This window comes from Molossus molossus, unplaced genomic scaffold (genome assembly GCF_014108415.1).
Source record: "Molossus molossus isolate mMolMol1 unplaced genomic scaffold, mMolMol1.p scaffold_m16_p_14, whole genome shotgun sequence".
Taxonomy (NCBI): domain Eukaryota; kingdom Metazoa; phylum Chordata; class Mammalia; order Chiroptera; family Molossidae; genus Molossus; species Molossus molossus.
In genome coordinates this window covers 67739885-67761102 of record NW_023425349.1, presented here as the reverse complement: position 1 = coordinate 67761102, position 21218 = coordinate 67739885, and the positions used below count along the sequence as shown (strand labels likewise).

At 39.6% G+C, this 21218-nt stretch overlaps 1 protein-coding gene across 2 annotated transcripts in view; it reads left to right on the top strand.

Annotated features, from left to right (window-relative positions):
• BNC2 (basonuclin 2) overlaps window positions 1-21218 on the top strand; it is a 355086-nt gene that overhangs the window by 212626 nt on the left and 121242 nt on the right. For both annotated transcript variants that reach the window (XM_036261168.1, XM_036261167.1), the window contains one exon: window positions 19088-19323. In XM_036261168.1, coding sequence (XP_036117061.1) covers window positions 19088-19323 — 236 coding nt within the window. The remainder of the gene's footprint in view (window positions 1-19087; window positions 19324-21218) is intronic.

Below are 21218 nucleotides of genomic sequence, written 5' to 3'. Positions count from 1 at the left end.
GTTCTTCCTAGGATCAAATGAGATAATCCACTTAGCGTTGGTTGTTTTCATTATTAAACTCTTACAGAAGTGAAACTTCAACCTTGAGGATTTGACGGGCATATTTAGCTTAGCTTAGTGGATAAAAGTTTGGTGTGGCCAGACCTCTGTCAAATCCCATTGCAGTTCTTTTTTTTTTTTTATCCTCACCCGAGGACATTTTTCCATTTTTTGTTCAGATAGAGTGGGAGGGAGAGAGGGGAAGAGAGAGAGAAACATCGACATGAAAGGGACACATTGAGTGGCTGCCACCCACATGACTCCAACCAGAGCCAGGGACAAACTGCAGCTGAGGTATGTATGTACTTTTATTGGGAACCAAACCCAGGACTGTCTGGGCCTTGGGCCGACGATCTAACCGCTGAGCCAAACCGGCCAGGGCCCATTGCAGTTCTTTTATCTGTAAATTCAAATAGTAATCGAAATGTACCCAAATATCACAGTGAGCTTTTGAAGAGAATTAAATGAGAGAGTGGACATAACACGAATGATAATATCTAGAGCCTCACTTAAGGTGTAGAGGTGGACGGTGATGGTGTGAGCTTCCTTCTCCTGGGGCTGTTTCTTCAGTGCCCAGTGGCAGAGTTTAGCTCACAAATTCTTTGGGCTGTGGGGCCAAGTGTTCCCCAGGTGAACTGGTTTTCCCTGAAAATCCAGGACAGTTCCATACCTTCCATTTTCCTTAAAATTTTATTTGAGCCCTGTTTGAACCCGCAGTAGGAAACACTGTATCCCAAAAGTCACATGAGAAGAGCAGACTAATTGAAATGAATTGTAGGAATATTTATCTGTTGAAAGTCCAAAAACCAGAAGTAGATGAATTTGAAACGGAGTTACAGCTACTTTTGCCCATTTTCACGCCTGTATTCTTGCATGTGAAGTGCTTTGATGGGCTAACCACTTTATCATTTTATTGCCCTTTATTACATCATAAATTTTTATATCTTGCTAACGATCCTACAGGAAGCTTAATTGTTTATAGGAACATCTTAATTAACTGGAGTTCACCAGGTTAAGCAGAACACAAATTGAAGGGGTTTATAAATGAAATACACTCAGCTCCTCACGTTTTGCTCAGGATGCCCTGTTCAGATAAACAGGAGATTCTGCTGGGTCACAAGGACCCAATATGCCTCAGCAATATCATGTTGATACTCTCAATTATGCTTCCTTCTCTTTTGTATCGTAAGTGATGACTTTTTCCAACTGAGACATGTCCCTCTCCCCTTTTTTATTGATGAGTGAAATCGCTGAATGAGATAAGTATGGTATTTTAGAAAAATTCTGACTTGTATAAAATGTTGTTTATGCAACCCATTCCCTATAAGCTTTGCCTTCTTGCATGGTAGATGTTTGTAACTCTTCAAAAGCTTCTTGAATTAATTTTTACTAGTTCGTGAGCATAGAGCCAAAGAGTCATATGGAAAGTATTTTAAGGAGTTACTGCCACAACTAGATAGACTCATAAACAGTGTCTATTAAGAGGCCCTGTAGTAAGGTCCCTCTCTCCTTGGAACTGCTTTTTGATACCCAGGGAAATCCCTACTTTGGCCTCCCAGGCCTCCTAGACTGCTTGTATGGTCAAGTGACGCTACATGCAAGTGCAAACCCATCTGGTTGAAAGCATGGACTTGTTGGACCTTAAATTCAACTGGGGTCAAGGAATGCAAAGCAGCTCTAGAACTGGCTGTTCAGTAAGGAAGCCACTCTTGGGGATTTGAACACTTGAAATGAGTTTAGTCCAAATTGAGATAGGTTTAAGTGTATAGGATGCACTGGATTTTGGAGATCAAATCTATATGTATATGAAATATCTCATTAAGAATTGTTCCTATGTTGTCTACATATTGATATTATTTTAATGTATATTAAACCTATTTTAAATAAAAGTATTTTTTTAAAATTAGTTTTATTATTTAATTTTCACTTTTTAAGTGAGACTAGAAAATTGCACATGTGACTTGACATATAGTTCTATTAGACATGGCTGTGCTAGGCCCTAAGTGTTAGATAACGTATTTGGAGAACCGAAGCTTAGGTTAAAGTGGTTTGCTGGTAGAGTAGTGCGAATTGGTGTTGAGAACCCTAAAGACCAACATCCTAGATCTTGTCCTCCCTTCGCTCATCACTGTCAACCCTTTCCCAGTACTCTGTGCTGTCACACTTGCCCATTATTGATCCTGTCCAGTCTTTTCTCTGCCGTGCTCTCAGTTCACTTTACCTGGACCAGAAGAGTGGTTTCTATGGCATGCTGATCCCTCCACTGGTTTGGGAGCTCAGGAAGGGGTGCTTCCTCATCTCCCTGTGCTGATACCTCCCCTGGCAATTCCCTCATGGGAGTAAGTCTTACAAATGGACCTAAAGTCTCTGATTCCTAATCGCCAGTTTCTTTCCCAGCAGCCTCTTCCCATGCGGAGTGGTAAGCGCAGCCGGCAAACACCTTGCCTTTAGTCCCGTTCTTGATTTCTCTTTCCCGGCCCTCCCTCTGCTTTTACCGTGTCGTCTTCCGACAACAAAACAAGTGAAAGGTAGGTGAGAGGGTTTAGTAGCCTAACGAACCAGGAAGTAAATTTTAGAGAAGTTAAATTTATTGGATCATTAACAGATGTTGGCATTTTTGTTTTATTCAAAAGATATGATCTTCAGTGAAATATCTTCCACCTTTTATTTAGTGGTCCTTCAATACTCCTTTGCCTGCCTAAATCTGAGGGTAAGAAATTCTCCCCTCCCGCTTTTGGCTGTTCATGTTTTCTACTATCAGTAAAAAATTAAAAAACAAATCAACCTCTAACATAAAAGAAAACACCTGTTTGGCTTGGAGAAATTGGCCAGGGAGGGCCTTTTCCTGACAGGCCAAAAGCGACCATCACAGGGCCCCTTATTTTTTTAAAAAAAGGTCTTTTTTCTCTCTCTCTATTTCATGTGAGCATTGGCAGAAACTCTGACAAGCAGTTCTTCATATTTTATTATGTTCTTGTCTGCAGAATCTCTGTCAGGCAAAAACCTTGTCAGCGGAAAACCTGTCGTAGGATCAGAGGAGACAAAAACAGGTGTCACCCAGGCAGTCAAAACTGAAGGAAAAAAAGATTAGGCTAAAGAGAGAGAGGCAGACAATTACATTAATGCCATTGCTTTTATCTTATAGATGTGTGTTATTATCTCGGGGTGCTGAGTGCGCAATTGCCTCAAAGAAAAGTAGACAGGAGACAAGGGGAAACTTGATAGTTATTAACTGAAGAGGCAGTGTGTCAAAGCTGGATGGGGTTCAAAGTTTTGCAAAGGAAAAAAACTGCAGGCTGCAAGCAAAGGCTGTGTGGTTCTGCTTTCGGCTACGTACACCTAGTAGCAATCTAACATTTTCTACTTGGAAACAGATCATAGAGAGAAAAATTAATGAAAGATTTCATTGGGAGGTTTTTGGGGTAACATTTATCCTATATACATGCGACTGAATCATAATCTTTTCTCTCTTATAAAATCTTGCCACAATGTGAAACATGGTGAGGCATGAAGACAGGCATTTGTCAGTTCAGCTGTGTTGTTTGGATATGTTTAAAACACCTATTATCAACACACTTTTAATTAAAAAAAGCTATTAAGAAGTCCTTTTACTAAGTGTGAACATCTGTACGTGCAAGCAGTAAATTAGTAAATCACATATGTGTGCCTCAGTCAGAGACTAAATGCACTTGGCAAGTGTTTTCTATTACTGGTTTTTAAATACAGTAAAGTATCTAAAGGAAAAATTGCTACACTTTAACATTTGGATTTATTCTTTTGATTAGGTCTGTTGGTACTGATTAATAGAACTTTTCTTTTCATTAGAAGTAGGGTCATTATCATTATCAAATTGGTAATTAGGACTCAAAGTGCTAATCATCGTTTTCCCTTGGTTTCTTTGTTCACATCAATTCAGGAAGACTTTACTTCTTTCCCGAAAGTTTGAGCTCCATCAGATATTTGTGATGGTATAAATAGTTATTTTGCCAGTGGCCTTAAAGATATTTAGCCCTGTTGGTAACTCATAAGTGTCAAACACCCAACTAGTAGAGAATGGGACAGTAACTTCAAGGTTTCCTTATCTGCTCAATCATGTGTTGATCGTATTAGTGGGAAAATCAGCAAGTATTGCTCTAAGTCCTTAACATATTTTTGTTCTTGCATTTAAAAAGTGGTTAGTTTTGACTTTTCCTAAGACTTGAGACTACCTTCTTAACCCTTTTTTAAATGAGCAAATCATTATATGTAAGGTCTTTTATTCCACCAGTCATGGATGCAAAGCAGTTTGATACTTGATATATGCATTAAGCAAATTCAGCAATCCAGAAGAAAACACACATCAGTGTCAGAAGTGTGTGTGATAGCCCAGAGTTTTAAGGGAGAAAAAATAGAAAGATTGATTATAGATTTAGAATGAGATTTCAGGCTAACCTGCTGAGAGGGGAAAGGCAAAATACTTGTGACACAAGGTGGTGGTCATTTAAAAAAAAAAGATAGAATATAATAATTTCTTTCTTTTAGGTATTTTCTACCAGATGCTTGCTTTTTGTATCACTGCTCTCTGTCAATTTTGAAGTGTTTCTTCACCTCATCTGATAGAGTTTAAAGCATATGTTCTATCAAAAATAAATATACCTTGCATTTACATTGTTACCTTAATGAAATTCTTATATAGATATATGCAGTTTCAAGAGAATTTAGTCTTTAAAGCTAATAAATTTGGGTAGGGTTATTATTCTCTCACAGAAGAATTCGTTCTTCATTTGTTTATTTAATAAAAGGACTTAACATGTTTCGTTCAAGTAACATATCCAGTAGTTACTTTTAAAATGGCATGTTTTGTATTCACCATGCATTTAGTTCATTGATTTATAAATTACATAAAGCAAAGTTTGTGAAGTCCATTTTCAGTCTAGCCTTCATGACTAAAGATTGGATAGAACAGCAGTGCTCATGATAATAATAATCCCCAAACCTGGTTTCAGCAAGTAGATTCAATTACCAAGTCTCTTCCTAGATTTATTATCAAGTTTGCAGATTAAATTTTCCTTTTTTCCCTTACCACCTTCTGACAGAGTTGCTGCAAATGAGGAAAGACATGCCCCCAAAGTGGGCCATGTAAGGAAGAGGAAGGAGAAGTAAAACCAAGAACCTGTTTAATCTACTAGCCAAGAGAGTGAGCTTCTGAACAACCTAGTGTTGACAGTCTACTTTTATGTGTGCCTCAGTCAGACTTTAATGATTTCCAAAGTCTGTTGTGAAGATTTTATTATGCATAAGGCCCCAGGGGGGAAGTGCCAATCAGTTTGAAATATTACCTATATAGTCTCAAGTGGAGCTCAAATTCTACCCTGGACTAATTGTGGGTGTTTGTGTGTGTGTATCCACATACTCTCAAAGCTGCATGTCAACTAGGGATGATTAAAACCCATAGGACAGTGGGGGTGGGGGCTCATTGGAACTACTTTTGTCCCCTTTCCCTCCCTATAGTTTAGAATTATGTTCATAATAGATCGTAAGAGTATTCATATACTTATTCCTCATATATTAAGAGACAAGAATAAAAATGAAGGACCATTCACATAAGGTATATAAAGTATAGTAATGTAATCAGGGTTTATGGAGGCTCAGTGGAGTGTTTTTTTTTTTTCTTTTCTTAAAAACACTAACACATTATTTGTTCAAGAAAAAAAATAAACCCTTCACACAGAAGGGCTGACAGTTTTTATCACCAGACTTGGGGATCAACTCTTTCAGCTGTATGTCATTCCTTTTCTTTAAAAAAAAATCTAGAAGCAAGCCTTCTCTCTCTTTGGTATTAAATATCCTAATTAATTCAACCTTGACAGTTACAGTTAGAAAGTTGTGACTTAAATGGAACATGAGTTATTTTGTACTTAATATGCTCCCAATTACATAGTTCTTTCCCCCAAAAGTAGTGAATAAAATGTGCAGATCTAAATATTACTCCAAGTCATAAGAAATTTTTCTCTTAATCACAATCATTTGCCCGCCTTTCTGATTGATCCCCTGATTCACTAAGAAGTTTTTACTATGTCATCATTGCCATTTACTAATGCTCTCCCCAGTGCTATGGCTTTTATTAGGATCTGGCTTACAATCTATGGGTAAGTTAAGCTTTTGCCTAGCGCCCTGAGGCTCTTGCCTAGTAAGATTGCTGAGTCTTATAATGGGAAAGCATTGATGTTATAATGATTCCAAAGGGCCCCTTTATGATGAAATTCTAAATACATGAAATCCCATTAAACCTGTATAAGTTCATGGGCTAGCTACATTGACATGACATATCATTATATTGGGTATAGTGTGCATATTATAAAGTGTGATATAATTGGAAATTATTGGTCATATTAGCAAGAATGAAGAGCCACCCATCCCCATAAATTCAGAGGTTATGGCCTGGGTATTTGAAGTAGGGAAGAGAACAATACTCTCTTTATAAGTAATCAACACTTTATAATCTGATCCCAGAAATTCCTCTAATAAAATCCTGTCACTAACAACTTCATTTTTGAACTCTGAAAGTAATCATGGAAAGAATTCCTAAAACAATCCTTTAAAAACATGTGTTAAATATTAATCAATTGGAAATTAAAATAGTATTCTAGGACCCAGAGCTCTTAAAAGCTGACCATTTGATGCTGTTATAATTTGGAATCCTAAGGGGAGTTGAGGCATGAGACAGGGAGTTCTCGAAACAATTAGCCATGCAATTTAAGGCTCACGAGGCTTTCTCCCAAAATAAAAGAATAAGACTGCTTTAATTTTATTTTTTAACTTGTAAAAATTGCTTCAAATTAGTATTTAAAAATGTTAAAATATCCAGGGCAGGATTGGAAATGAGTGAAATAAAAGGTTTCCTTTAGACCATTTCTTGCACATTTTTAATTGTTGTACTCTGTCAGGTTGGTAGCTTTGAAAAATCACTCCACTTTGCTCACTTCTTATTTTATTGATGGGCTCTCAGCTTCATATTGGCATGCCTGAACAGCTATTAGGTGGGATGCAGTGGACATCGGGGCCTGAAATGTTTGAGCATATTGCTGTGAAAACCACCTAAGTCACTTGAATTTGGCTTTTAAAGGAAGTTATGTTAAAAAAAAAAAAAAAAAAAGGTTGTGGAAAACTAAGAACTATAAACTATCACTGAGAGCCAATTTTCTAGGATCAGTGAAAAGCACTTTTATACTCCTACATTAAGAAAAAAAAGTATCTGAATATGTTCTTATTTCTGTGACCTTCACAGAAAATATTGGAAGTGAAGTCTGTAGAATTACAGGTTTACATTTATTTTAATTTATTTGAAGGCTTGGGGAGTAATTCCTGTTATTAAAAATTGAAATAAAAAAATTGTTATTCACATTTCACTTGACAGATACAAGTTCTTTATGACTGTCTCTCACCCACCCCTATACAATTTTGTACACTGAAAACTGAATTTTATAAAGGACATTACTTTGTTCTTTAAGTTAGCAGTACAGTTAAATGTATATATTACTTTACATTTATTACATATTTTGCATTACATTTTATACTTATTTTAGATTTACCTCACACACTTACATTAACGAACCACAAAAATCTCAGCTGTTGTTCTTATGGTGATTCCACTCTTGACAGAAATGAGTTTTCTTCATCCAGACTTATGTGTCATTTTTGAGCCTTGTGGCTTAGCCACCCCTTTTCTTTGAAAAGCTGTAGAGCCTATCAAAGTGTTTATTGAAATTATATTCAGGCTTCAATTTCTCTTTTGTTTTATAGCCAGAAAATTACCAGTTTAAGCTTCTGTTTCTGGCATTTTAAAGAAATCCAGGTAAATTATATTTCCTCAGTAACCTAGTTCACAGTTTAAGAAGCTCTTATTGTATGATTTTTTTTTTCTTTTCTTTTTCTAACTAGTACCCACATTGTGCAGTTAAACCCCTTTTTCCCAGATAAAATTCTGCATCCTAAATAGAGTTTGCTGTTTATTTCTCCAAGTATTTTACAAAAGAAAAGCAATCTTTTCTTTATAGATATTTTATAGATATTATTCTTATGGTCTTATTGTGTCACTGTTCTCTGACCACTTTCCAAAATCTATACTCTACCTTTTTCTATAGCTATGAGACTGTAAATCTAGCACATTTATCGTAAAGCTAGTGATCTGTACTATGATTTTCATATTGTCTGTTTTTATAATGTGAGTACATTATGATCTGTTTTATGCACTGTGATATTAAGCTTATTTCCTTTAACAATAGTTGAGTTCATACTGTTTTTACCTAGAAATCCATGGGATGCCTCCAAATAATGCTTGAAGGGGAAAGAAAGGGAATAAATTATGCAAAGTTTGGTCAGAATTTCTACCTGGCTAGCAGCCCCAACTCACTCTGTTATCTAGAGGAGTACAAAGTGCAAACAAGAGAAAGGGGCATGGGTAAAAATAAGAATTTGGTGGTACAGTGAAATCATACATGTAACTCTTCAGTGCAAATACTTAGGGAATTCCCTCTGTTCATTCAATAATATGAGGGCTAACCACCTTGAATTATGTTGCAGATAGAGTTGCTGTTTAACATAAAGCTCTTGTTAGTAAATAGGCATGTAAATGACCCAGTAAATGGGCAACACATGGTTGGGATGTACATAATGGGCACATGTAAGTGTCATGATTGTTGAGACAGTTTGCTCTCAGATGAGGGGACCTCTCCAGCCTTTGTGGAAAAACAAAACAGAATTTGAATCGAAACTAAAAGAAAAGGTAAATAAGAAAGAGGAAAGACAGTTAATGAACAGCACTGAAAATAAAAAAGTCTGAGAAAAGTAGTTCAGACAGACCCTGCCTGTCTCTCCAGCTTCATCTTGTGCTTCTCTCCCTTGTTCACGTCCTAGCAGAATTAATTGGCTTTGCCTGGAACACTCCTCCTCCACCCCCATTTCAGTTACGTTCTCATGTCACACACCCAGTTTGTAATTCTGTGTGTTAATGTGTTTTTTTAAAAAATATTTTTTCTTTATTGATTTGAAAGAGAGAGGAAGGGAGGGGTACAGAGATAAAAACATCGATGAGAGAGAACATCGACTGGCTGCCTCTTGCATGCCCCGCACTGGGGATCAGGCCCACAACCTGGGCATGTACCCTGACCGGGAATTGAACTGGTGACCTCTTGGTGCATGGGTTGACACTCAAGCACTGAGCCACACCAGCCAGGCACATTAATGTGTATTTTTATGTATTTATTTTTAAATCCTCACCTAAGGATATTTTTCCATTTATCTCTAGATAGAGTGAGAGGGGGAAGAGAGAGAGAGAGAAAGAGAGATATCAGTGTGAGAGAACACATTGATTGGTTGCCTCCCGCAGGACCCTGACCTGGGCCTAAGACTGAACCACAACTGAGATATGTGCCCTTGACCGGAATCACTGGAATGGAACCCGCAACTCTTTGGTCCTTGAGCCGTCACTCTAACCTCTGAGCCAAACCATCTAGGGCTTATTGTGAAATTTTTTTTTTTTTTTTTAAATCCTCACCCAAGGATATTTTTACATTTATCTTCAGACAAAGAGGGAGGGAGGGAGGGAGGGAGGGAGGGAGGGAGGGAGGGAGGGAGAGATCAATGTGAGAGAGAGACATCGATTGGTTGCCACCCGCATGACCCCAACCAGGGCTGGGGATGAACTGCAACCGAGGTATGTGTCCTTGGCTGGAATTGAATCCGGGCCTCGCTGGTCCGTGTGCTGACGCTCTAACCACTGACCCAAACTGGCCAGGGCTGAGTGTGTATTTTTGAAAAGCCCTATTTCCTCACTAGTCTATTCACTTCCAGAGGGCCTGAATCATATCTGTTTTGTTCTTCACTAAATCTCCAAAACTTAGCATAGGGCCTAGGAATATTCATTTAGTGACAAAATATTAAAGTGCTAGGAATGTGTGAAAGGCACTGGGTAGCTAGCTCACTTTGGTTGGAACAGAAGGCTTGGTCAGAGTTATTAGGATGGAGAGTGAGTGCAAGTGACCAAGGTCTTCTGACCCAGTGTAAGGATTTTGTGTGTTGTTATTGGAGGTGGGGAGGCAGGACCATTGGAAACCCTGGAGCAGAGAGAGATAGTCTAAGCAGTATTTTGAGAAGATTGACTTAAGGGTTTTGTTAGGCCAGAAAGGAGGGATTGATCCAGAGGAAATTTCAATGTAAAAATTCATGGGTACTAAACAGCCCAAGATAATTTTGAATGTTCTTGCTATGTTATGTTCAATGGAAATAACACCACCACCAAGATAGAAATTTGTGTCCATTGTGTGACCTCAATTATATAAAAGTATGGACTGAAAAAAGTAGATGAAAATATAAACATATATAGACAATAGTTGCCTTTGGGTGGTGGGATTATGGATGATTATCTTTCTGTTCTCCTTTTTCTTAAATTTACAACATTGTTGTTTAGTGAGCATTTATGACATATCTAATCAGAACCCGCCCCCCATCCCCACCCCACCAAAAATTGTACGATGTCAAGCATTTTGGTCTAGCTTCTTAGCCCTGCCCTACCTTTCACAGCAGTAGGGGTCAAGAACGTGTTTGGAGTTGAGGGCATGGAGCTTGGATAGAGCTCAGTGTGTAGGTTAGGGAGCATCTGCAGAGTGCAGTGGTTGGATTCCTAGAGGCAGATTATCCAGCCAGGCAGCTGGAGGGGCAGCTCCTCTGGAATACTGATGTTCCCCCTGCGCCTTAGTTGATTTCCCCTTCAGTTCCCCAGATGTTATCGTGTAACTTGCCAAGGTCATACAGCAAGGAAGGGGCAGAGCTGGGATTTGAACAACCCTTGGAATCTGTCCCTAGAAACTGTCCCTAATCTGTGGGGACAACAAACACATTTTAAACATTGGGAACTTTAAATTATTGTTTTAAGTTATTAGTTTTTTCATTATCACTACAGACTTAAATATCTTAATTGATGAATATTTCCACCAGTGCTTATGGTCAACTCAAACGGCCAAATCTGACTGAATTTTAATTGGGGAAAATTAAACCCACATTTCAATTCAAATAAATGTATTAACATACATTTTGAGAAAAATAATAAAAACGATAAATTATGAACTATGTTTCATAGATTACTAAAACAGTCCAGAATTAAAGGTTGGGCTAATAAAATTAATTTATTTGGTTTGCCATAGAAATGTTATTTCTCACTAGTTAATAAGTAATGATGTACTATAATATATAGCTTAAATAATTTTTCTTATGAAATGAGAAGTATTTTAGAAGTCATGGTATTACTTTGCTAAAATGATTCCATTTGTGTATCACAGTCTGTTGTTGGACTTTAGGAACAAATTAGATAAGGGTCATATAGAAAACATTTATTAATTTTTATAGCTTTCATGGATAAAATAGTTTTATGTATTTAATGAAAGAAGTTATATTCTGCTGAAAATTAGGTGCTTTGGCATTCAAATAATTTTAGCTATGCTAATAGAATGTGGAAAATTTCATCAGCTGAAAGTGGTCAATTATAACTAAAATAATTATTTTGATATTCTTCGATAAAATGGGTTGTAATGACCTTAACAAATGATAAACATAGTTTCTGCAAGAAATCTTATAAAATTTCTATCCACAGATTGTACCTACTATCTTACAAATTGTATAGGTACAAGAAAATATTCCATCTGAATTTGAGAGTAGGCATCATTTCCATGCCTTCAGGGGCTTATCTTCCCAAGTGATGACTACCTAGGACTGAGTACTAGGAATAGGTGAAAACAATGGCCTACCTTAGAGTATGTGGGGCTGGGGTCAGAGGGAGCCATTTTCAGTATTGGACATTTTTGCTTTGCTCTCGAGGATAGTTAGTAAAGAGTGATACAGTATTAAAATAGACAGAAATGCAAGAGGTGAGTGCATTGTCATTTGCCCCATTTTCCATTTTATTTGAATTCTAAATATTCCACACAGACCCAATGTGTTGGAATACAGACTTTTTTTTTAAATCCTCACCCGAGGACATTTTTCCATTTTTTTTGTTCAGGTAGAGTGGGAAGGGAGGGGCGGGGGAGAGAAACATCGACATGAAAGGGACACGTTGACTGGCTGCCACCCACACAACCCAACCAGGGCCAGGGACAAACTGCAACTGAGGTACGTGCCCTTAGCGGGAACCAAACCCAGGTCTCTCTGGACCGCAGGCCGACGCTCTAACCGCTGAGCAAAACCAGCCAGGGCAGGGCCTAGGTACTCTTTAATCGTATATCTATAGTCAAGGAAAAAGGGCCCAGCCCTTCTGCAGGTTCTTGGTGCTTTTACTAATCATTAAAGGAAGTTTTCATGCAGCAGTTAAAATCATCAATTATTTTGGCACCCAGGAGAGTTTTAAACCCTGGGCCAGTGAATGTGTCCTGTAAGTCAAGTCACACTATACCTTTATTTCATAAAGAAGGCAGGGTACTATTTTCAAAGACATGGGAATGGATAGTGCACATGGGCATGCAGGCCTGTTCTCAGGTGGATCCATTTTAGGAAACAGTAAACATGGGATTGCAGGGTCTGGAAGTTGAGTCCCTATGTTTCCATACCTTTTAAAAGGCCTTCATATATGCCAGGTGTAGGCATGTAATAGTTTGAAGTCCAGTGAGTTAAGGCATCGCTCAGTGGAGTGCTGCAAAGATGTCCTGCTCTGTCCACGGGACTCGAGTCCATCCCTGCCCCCACCTCCTCTCTTCGAGTTTCAGTGTGGGGTGTGTATGCTTCTATCTGAGGCATTTGTGGTGATTTTTCAACCTAAACGTGACCATCTCCCTCTCAACTCTTCTCCTTTAGGGGGTTGTGGTCTGTGGCTGAGGTTCATTCATCGCCAAAGTTAGTGTCTGTCATGGCTGAGCATGACATACCCCCCAGGCTGACAACCGTTGTTTTAATGAAACTTATGGACAGTTGTCAGAGCTTTACACCTAAAAGTACAAATCATTTTCATCTTATAAAACGTTTAATATTTTCTGTGTCCTTTTAAGAAGTAAAATTGTAAGCTTTCTACCAGTTTTGGCCTTCAGAAATAAGGTTTCTTACAGTCCGCTCATCTTTTTTATACTTATCTCTAACTCTTTTGTACTATTTTACACATTCTTTGGATATCATTTCTCTTACACACAAACACACCAGTTCAGTGGTTCTTAATATACTGTCCCTGGCCAAGTGGCATCAGCATCCTGCAGAGATTTGTTAGAAATGCATATCCTTGTTCCCCACCCCAGACCCAATGAATCAGAAACTCTGGGAGGTGGCCACGTTCTAACAAGCACTTCAGCTGATTCTGATGCACATGATGTTTGAAAACCTGACCTTAGTTCCATCTTACCGTAGCTTTCATCTTTTCTCACTTGTAAATCCCTAATTATCTTATAAGACTGTGCCTTCCCAGCAGAGTCACCCTCTCTTGTGTCCTACAGTACTTTATCAAATATTATTTATAACATGTATATTGCTTGTATCTGTCTACCTTTGAAGGTGGAGGCCACAACATAAATTACTTTTGCATCTGCATGCAACACCTACTTCAGTGATAAGTTAAGTGCTGGTGAATAAATGAATGTATGCATGAGTGAAGGAGAAGAGCATTTAGGAGGAATAGTGATCAATAAGGTCAGCTGCTATAGAGAAATCATGGAAAATAATGAAGGAGGAAAGCTATTGGATTTCATAGTAAGGCAGATGTTGGTGACCTTTGAAATGCTTGCTTCAGCAGAGTGATGGGCAAGAAGCCCAGATTGCTGGGAGTTAGGGACTTCTAACATGATGAAGATTTTCAAGTTCTCAGAGTTTCTTATTGACTGTTTATCTGAACATGTTGTAGAAACAGAATTTTCTTGGGAGAAATAACTACGTGACCTTAGGCTGATTACTTAACCTCATTGAGTCTGTGATCTCCGAATAGGCAATAATAGTAATAATATGCATTTTAAATTTTTTAAAAGGATAAAATGAGATCATTGTAACACCCTAGGATGATGTCTGGCATTTAGTTAGTGCTTAAAGGGTCATTTCCTTTCCTCTCCTGCAATTATTTTTATTTATTAACATTGACGGCATTAATCACTCTTTATAAATTTGTATAAGATACGAAATTTTGAAGGATACGCTCATTCCACTCATTGGAGAAATTGCACTTGGCCTGGAACTGACATACATTTTATTGAACCACTGTCATCTGCTTTGAAATTACGTAGTATCCAGCTGGGGAAGTACCCCAAAGGTAGCTCTCTTACTCAAAGCTCTTTTAGACACAAGTTATAGAATCCTACTTTAAACTATCAAAAGAGAGAGAGTTTCTTGGCTTTTGTACCTGAAAATTCCAGGTAAAGTACCAGTCTCCGAAACAACCATGCCCATGTCTTTTGGATCAAACTGTATTGGCAGTACCTGGTCTTTCTTTGCATCCCATCTGTCTTCCATGTGAGTTTGGTTCTCAAGCATATTGACCAGCTTCAAATTTTGAGGAAAGAGAAAAATTCCCCACTACTTCTAACTCCGAAGTCCTGGATTCAATCTCACGGTTCAGGTTAGGTCACTTGCCCATTCTTGAATGAGTTGCTGTGGTCAAGGAACTGGGATGCACTGGTTTTCCAGGCCTGGCTTAAGGAATATTCTGTTTTATATAATGAAAGACTGGTTCTCCAAAGGGAAATTCGGTCTCTGTTACTAGAATGAAGGGAGTAGATGCAAAGCAGGCAAAACAGTTGATTCCATCTTATTGTGTAGAATAGTGTGTTTTCAAACTGGGCTTCTGGGAACTCTAGGATTCCAACTGAGATGTTAAAACAAGTTGAAAGGAAGAAGAAAGCAACAGATGATTGCAACTTCTATAATCCATGCTTACTCTAGCTTCACCAAGAATAGCTTCACTTTTATATATTTTTATACTCAATTTGGGGTTAAGATTTTATTAGAAAATGGAATTTTGGCACTATCACTGGTACAGGACAATTTAGCAGGTGGTTAGGCCCGTGACGTATACAGCAAGTGACTATCTTGTCCTACTCCATGCCACTGAAAAAATTCTTGCCCTAACTTTGCTTCATCTCACTGACCCAACTCATATTTCTGACCCTACTAGAATCCAGACTGGAATCCTCCACATTCAGACATAGGACAGTCATAACATTAGGCAGAAGTCCAGTTCTCAATTCATCTCTATTAGGGACATTTAAAAAATCATCACCTGCTCTTTGTCTATCAAGGAGACATCCCCAAAAGTTGTTGACAACTTGGACTCACTATAATCTGGCAATTATAAAGCAGAAAATGTTGATACATTCAAGAATTTTGATAAATCATAATGTTTGATGACATGTTCATGCTGACATTTACAGTTGACATCTGCAAGCTGGGCAGTTTAGTATTTTTCAAGCTTTGTCTATGGCTTATCTCTTAGGTAATTGCTGCTTAAATCACACTCTCAGGACTTTTTCCTTTGAATTTTTTTTTAATCCTCACCTGAGGACATTTTTGCATGTATCTTCAGATAGAGCGGGAGGGAGGGAGATGTGAGAGAGACACATCGACTGGTTGCCACCCACAAGACCCAAACCAGGGCCAGGGACAAACTGCAACTGAGGTACGTGCCCTTATCAGGAACTGAACCTGGGACTCTCTGGTCCATGGGCCAATGCCCTAACCACTGAGCCAAACCGGCCAGGGCTCCTTTGAATTTTTTAAGCATATCCAGTCTACTCTTTCATCCTCCATATCAGAGCTCAATATGTGCAAATAAAGTTTTATTGGAACACAGACATGCCCATTAGTTTCAATCTCACCTGCTTTAATAACAGCAGAGGTGATTGTTGGGAAAGAGAATGTATGACCCACAAGAAGTAAAAATATTTACTATCTGGTCCTTTACAGAAAGAGTTATTGACCTGTGCTCTATGTTTCTGTAGCTGTTTGTTTTTTTGGGGGGGTATGGGGTGGGCGGGTACATGCCCCTAGCAGAAACTGAACCTGGGACTCTCTGGTCCACAGGCCGACGCTCTAACCACGGAGCCAAACCGGCCAGGGCTGTTTCTGTAGCTTTTGACAGAATTCCTACTTCTTGACATATATTTATGAAGAAGAATCAGGTAATGTGCTTATAATACTCTTGTTCTCTGATGTCCTCAAAAACGTATCAGGGAAATGTTTTTGCCATACCTACTCCACCTGTGCTCTTTCAGTTCTCTGAACAATTTCCCATTGTTTCTCTACCCTCAACAGTTTAGTCTTCTTTATCTTCTGAAACTGTTAGCCGTTTGAAGGGAGTGCGAGGGAGAGGACTGATAAGACAGCTTTCCACCTGGCCCTTGAACACATTGGTACACACACTTAACATATACTTAATGCATAAGGACAAGGTCAAACACATGGACAGAAATCTGGGCTTGGTGCAGTTTTATTCCCCCTACTGAGCCCTCTCGATTTCATACTTGTTTTGGTATAACCAGTGTATTTTGTGGAGAACTGACTGATCTGGGCCAGGCGGGTTGATGGAAGAGGATGGGAGGAGGAGCAGATTTTCCCTGAACTGGTCACTGGATTCTGTAAGCAGAGTAGCCACTCATCATAAGGCTGAGTAGGTAAGTTGTACTTGAAGAAGAACAGGGATAATACTACTTCTTTCCTGCATTTTTGCAGTCTGAATGCCCTGTGGAGTGAGAGAAGACGTCAATCCCTAGGCTTGTGAATCCCTTATCTTTCCCAAATGTTAAATTAATTTTTAAGGCTATTTATTCAAAGTTGCCTTAACCACTAGAATAGGAAAGATCAGACAAATCAGCTGCAAGAAATGAAGTATGAGAAAACCCGAACTCTTTGACAAAGTATTCCTGGGGGTAAATGTGTTGAATGAAGCCAGCGGGTAAATGATAAGGGCCTTTACACTATGGATGTAAGAAAGCAATTTATCAAGAGTACATGAACTCTCTAGTGACCACACGTCAGGAGGAAGCGAGAGTGGAGGAGGAGCCCTGAAAAAAATATATTTGAAATAACAAAAAACCGTGTGTGTGTGTGTGTGCATGCATTTTTAAATACCTGCATTAATATGCGGAAACACTAGTATATTAAAATAAGAGTTGCTCGGAGTGGACATGGACAGTCCAGTGCAGTCTAGTACATACTGTTATGGGCTAAGAAAGAGTAGGTGAGAAAGGCCAGGCAGTGGTTTAGAACTTGCAGAAATGCTGGGTACTGGACTTGCGGGTATAGTTAGGATTTGAGCCTGGATGTTGTCTGTTAGTCAGTATCCTCACTCATGAGATTAGATGACCATCTTTCAGGCTCAGGTGCTTATCTGTTTTAATCTCTAGAAGGTCATATGTGTATAATTCTGACACTCGATCTAATGCTTTTGTGTTCTCTCAAAGAGGTCAAAGCATCTCTCATTCATTATCTCATTAATCTTTGTAGCATCTCTGAGTCCTGAAGACGAGAGCATGTTTTCTTAATTGTTCACTTTAGAGAAACTGAGGGAAAATATAATTCTGTTATCTGCAACAGGGTTCCCAGTAACTCAGATAAGGATGGAGATTAGAATATATGATCTTATCTTGGCTTTATGATCTAGGGGAGAGAGAGAATTTCTTAGATTTGAGGAGGAAGAGGCCTAATTGTTGAAATATTGATTTTATTAAAAGTATTTACTCTGAGAATGGTCATCTTTAGTTTTCTGTACTGAGATAACAGAGCTGAAATACACAGACATTCTCAAACTTTGCTTTTAGTCTTTTTTTTTTTTCCATTTTCATGTGACATGAAACCCTGGTCAGAGCTGTTTAAAAGGTGACTAAATTATGGCCTGAGTTTCTTTCTTTTCTTTTTTTTTGGTTTCTTTCGAATAACTTTTATAGAATATACCAGCGAGCACTAAACTAAATCTACCAGGTAAGCAGCAAAAGGTAAAATTGGGAGAACTAAGTCCCTGGATAATCTCCCTTCACTAATTGAACTTGAGAACCCTCCACACAGATGTGAACTTTCCTCATTCCTTCTAAATTTGGCCTTTGAGACCTCTATAGTTGAAGAACTTGCTTCTCTTCCTCTTTAAACCATTCAGATTTTATAAAGAGCATATCTTATTTTTATTTATATTTATTTATTTTCAATCCTCACCCAAGGATATTTTCCTATTTATCTTCAGATAGAGTGGGAGGGAGGGAGAGAGAAATATCAATGTGAGAGGGACACATTAACCAGGGCCAGGGATGAACCGCAACCGAGGTGCATGCCCTTGACCGGAATCGAACCTGCAACTCATTGGTCCACGGGCCGATACTCTAACTGCTGAGGCAAACTAGCCAGGGCATGAATTTTATTTATTTATTTTTTTATCCTCACCAGAGGACATTTTTGCATTTATCTTCAGATAGAACAGGAGGGAGAGAGGGAGGAAAAGAGAGAGAAACACAGATGTGAGAGAGACACATCTAGTGGTCTCCACCCACACGACCCCAACCAGGGCCGGGGACAAACTGCAACCGAGGCACGTGCCCTCAGAGGGAACCTAACCCTGGACTCTCTGGTCCGTGGGCTGACGCTCTAAACTATTGAGCCAAACTGTCCAGGGCATAAATTATATTTTTAAAAAGTACAATCGGTTAAGCCTGTTTTTAGGGCATGAGGTGGGAATTGCTTGTTTTTTCTTTGGTTGGGGGAGGGTGGGCCCCATGATAACTTGGGTAGAACCATAGTTCAATTAGCAAATTAATTAGTCTGGTTTTTAAGAGTCAGCTACAGTCATTTTAGAAACATCATCAGTGGCTCTCTTTCTGAAAGTTGAACGTGTTTTGTATTTACTTGTTGTTGGTCTGCAGCCTGCAATTTAGAAACAAAACGGAGGAGGTGGGAAGATAACTGTTTATATTGCAAACTCTTGCTTAAACATCTGCAGTTGTCATGCATCCTCAGAAATGGAGCCCTGATAACTTCCAGTAACTGGTTTCTGCTTTGTCTGTTTCTGTCCTCTCCCTTTGTCTCGTTATTCCCATCCACCTCCGGAACCTCGGTGGGACCACCACAGCCTTGGACAAGCTCAGCACCCAGCACCTGTACCACCCCACGCAAGTGGAGATTGTGCAGTCCAACGTGGTGTTTGACATCAGCAGCCTGATGCTCTATGGGACACAAGCGGTGCCCGTGCGGCTAAAGATCCTGCTGGACCGTCTCTTCAGTGTCCTGAAGCAGGAGGAGGTGCTACACATCCTGCACGGCCTGGGCTGGACTCTGCGGGACTACGTTCGGGGGTACATCCTTCAGGTAGGGGGGGACATTGAAGCTGGTGTCTGGCCAGCGAGGAGGGGTTGGGTGAGAGCCCTTGGCAAACCTGGTCTCCTTCCTGCCCCTCGCAGTCCCGGCAGGCACACACCCTCTTCTGGTTAAAACAGTCCTTTCTGCAGGCTTGTCAGGGAATTGGAAAGAAGCAGTGATGTCCCAGTCGGCCGGCAGCGGGCTTCGATGGTGTATATCAGAAAGGAAAGAGTGGCCTATTGCCTCGTGTTGCTTTGTTTGCATCTTTTTTAATCCAACTATGTCTCCCTGCAATATGAGCTTCCTGGCTTCTCCGACAAGGCTTGCTGTAGCCCTACTAGACAAGAGGGCTCTTGGAGGTGGGTGATGGGTGTGTGGAAATCTGAGATTGCACTTCAGCTGGGTTTAGTAGGGCTTGTTTTCACCCTTAATTTGTAGGTTTGGTGTTTTCTTGGTTGTCTGTGCACCCTGTTATTGCTGCTTCATCCAAACTGAAGGAAGAACTGTGACCTCTATAAATTCCCTGTTTTTATAACCAGTCAACTTTCACACTCCAAAACATGCAGACATGGTTATACATTTGGCCTTCATAGCACCTGTTCTTCCAACCTGAGCCCCTTCTTTGTGTCCGCGGCACTTCTGATCTGGTAAGGGTCTTACAACTTTTCCGGGAGGCTCGCAGCCTCCACTCCCTTCCCCCGCAGCCTCCCTGTCCCTTTTCATCATATTTTGCAGTATGTTATGAGTGGTTTTGCATTGTGTACTTTGCCTCTGAAATGTTTTTATGGCCATCTGTCTTCCTACGACCCTTGAAGGGTAAATGTTGAAAACAGCATGTTGGGAGACCCCAGGATCCAAAAAGACTACACTGGATGATGAAGAAGTACTCCCTCCTGCCAAAGGAGAGCACAGTTGGAAAAGGTAGACTCTGAAGTGATTTTTGAAATTTCCTATGGGGATAATACCAGGAGAATTGACCCCTTCAAAAAAAAAATTGCTTTTGGCTCTGCCAGCCTGTTTATTCCCCGAGTTACCTTGTGTTGTGTGCAAGGCCTTGGCTGCCAGCTTGGTATGTGACTAGTAGGGGGCTTCAAGTCTCCCCTTGCTTTAACCTGGCATAAAAACACACACGTTCCTGTCATTCTCCTGTGTGGTACCTCCAGGCGTTAGCCAGGGCAGGAGAGCAGGGGAGGGATGAGGAGTGGACGTAGGGAAAGAGGGGAGGTGGAAAAACCTTTCTGCTCCCGTGACTGCTTTAATTAGCAGAGAATCAATTTTTAGTTCAGTGAGATGTCAACTTGGAAGGCACAGAAAATGTGGCCTTCTAAAGATGAGATTGTAATAGGAATAATTATGTATTTTATTTTTAGTTTATAAAGTACTTTCACAAGCATTCTCTCATTTGCCTCAGGGTGGGGGCATTTCAGTGGAACATTAAGTCCTGGGTGGTCAGTGGACCTGAGGGAGCACTCGGTCTAGGAGGAAGGGGCCAGGAGAAGCAAAGCATGGATCCAGTTTAACAGTCCTTGATTGTGCTGGCCTCAAGACACATTTGGGCCACGTCTTTCTGCAGATGTTTCCACAACATGGTTATTAAAATCCATTTTGGATGGATTTTGTCCTATATGAAAGAACAAACCACTTGCAGATTTTTGAATGGAATAGTTGGCTTGTTTAAGCACTTTGTCCTTTCTTTAAAACCTAAAGTATTTTGCCCCAACCTACTATTGTCTTTATTGCCTCCACTTCAATGCTTATTAGTTTTATCATCAATGCTGTATTTTAGTTCTCCATGTATACATTTGCCTAAGATATGTGGAGCATATGCATGGTGTCTTTCTGTCCAAACAAACAGATGTTTGCATGACTATGATTCTTTGCCACCTTAATAACCCAGTTTACTG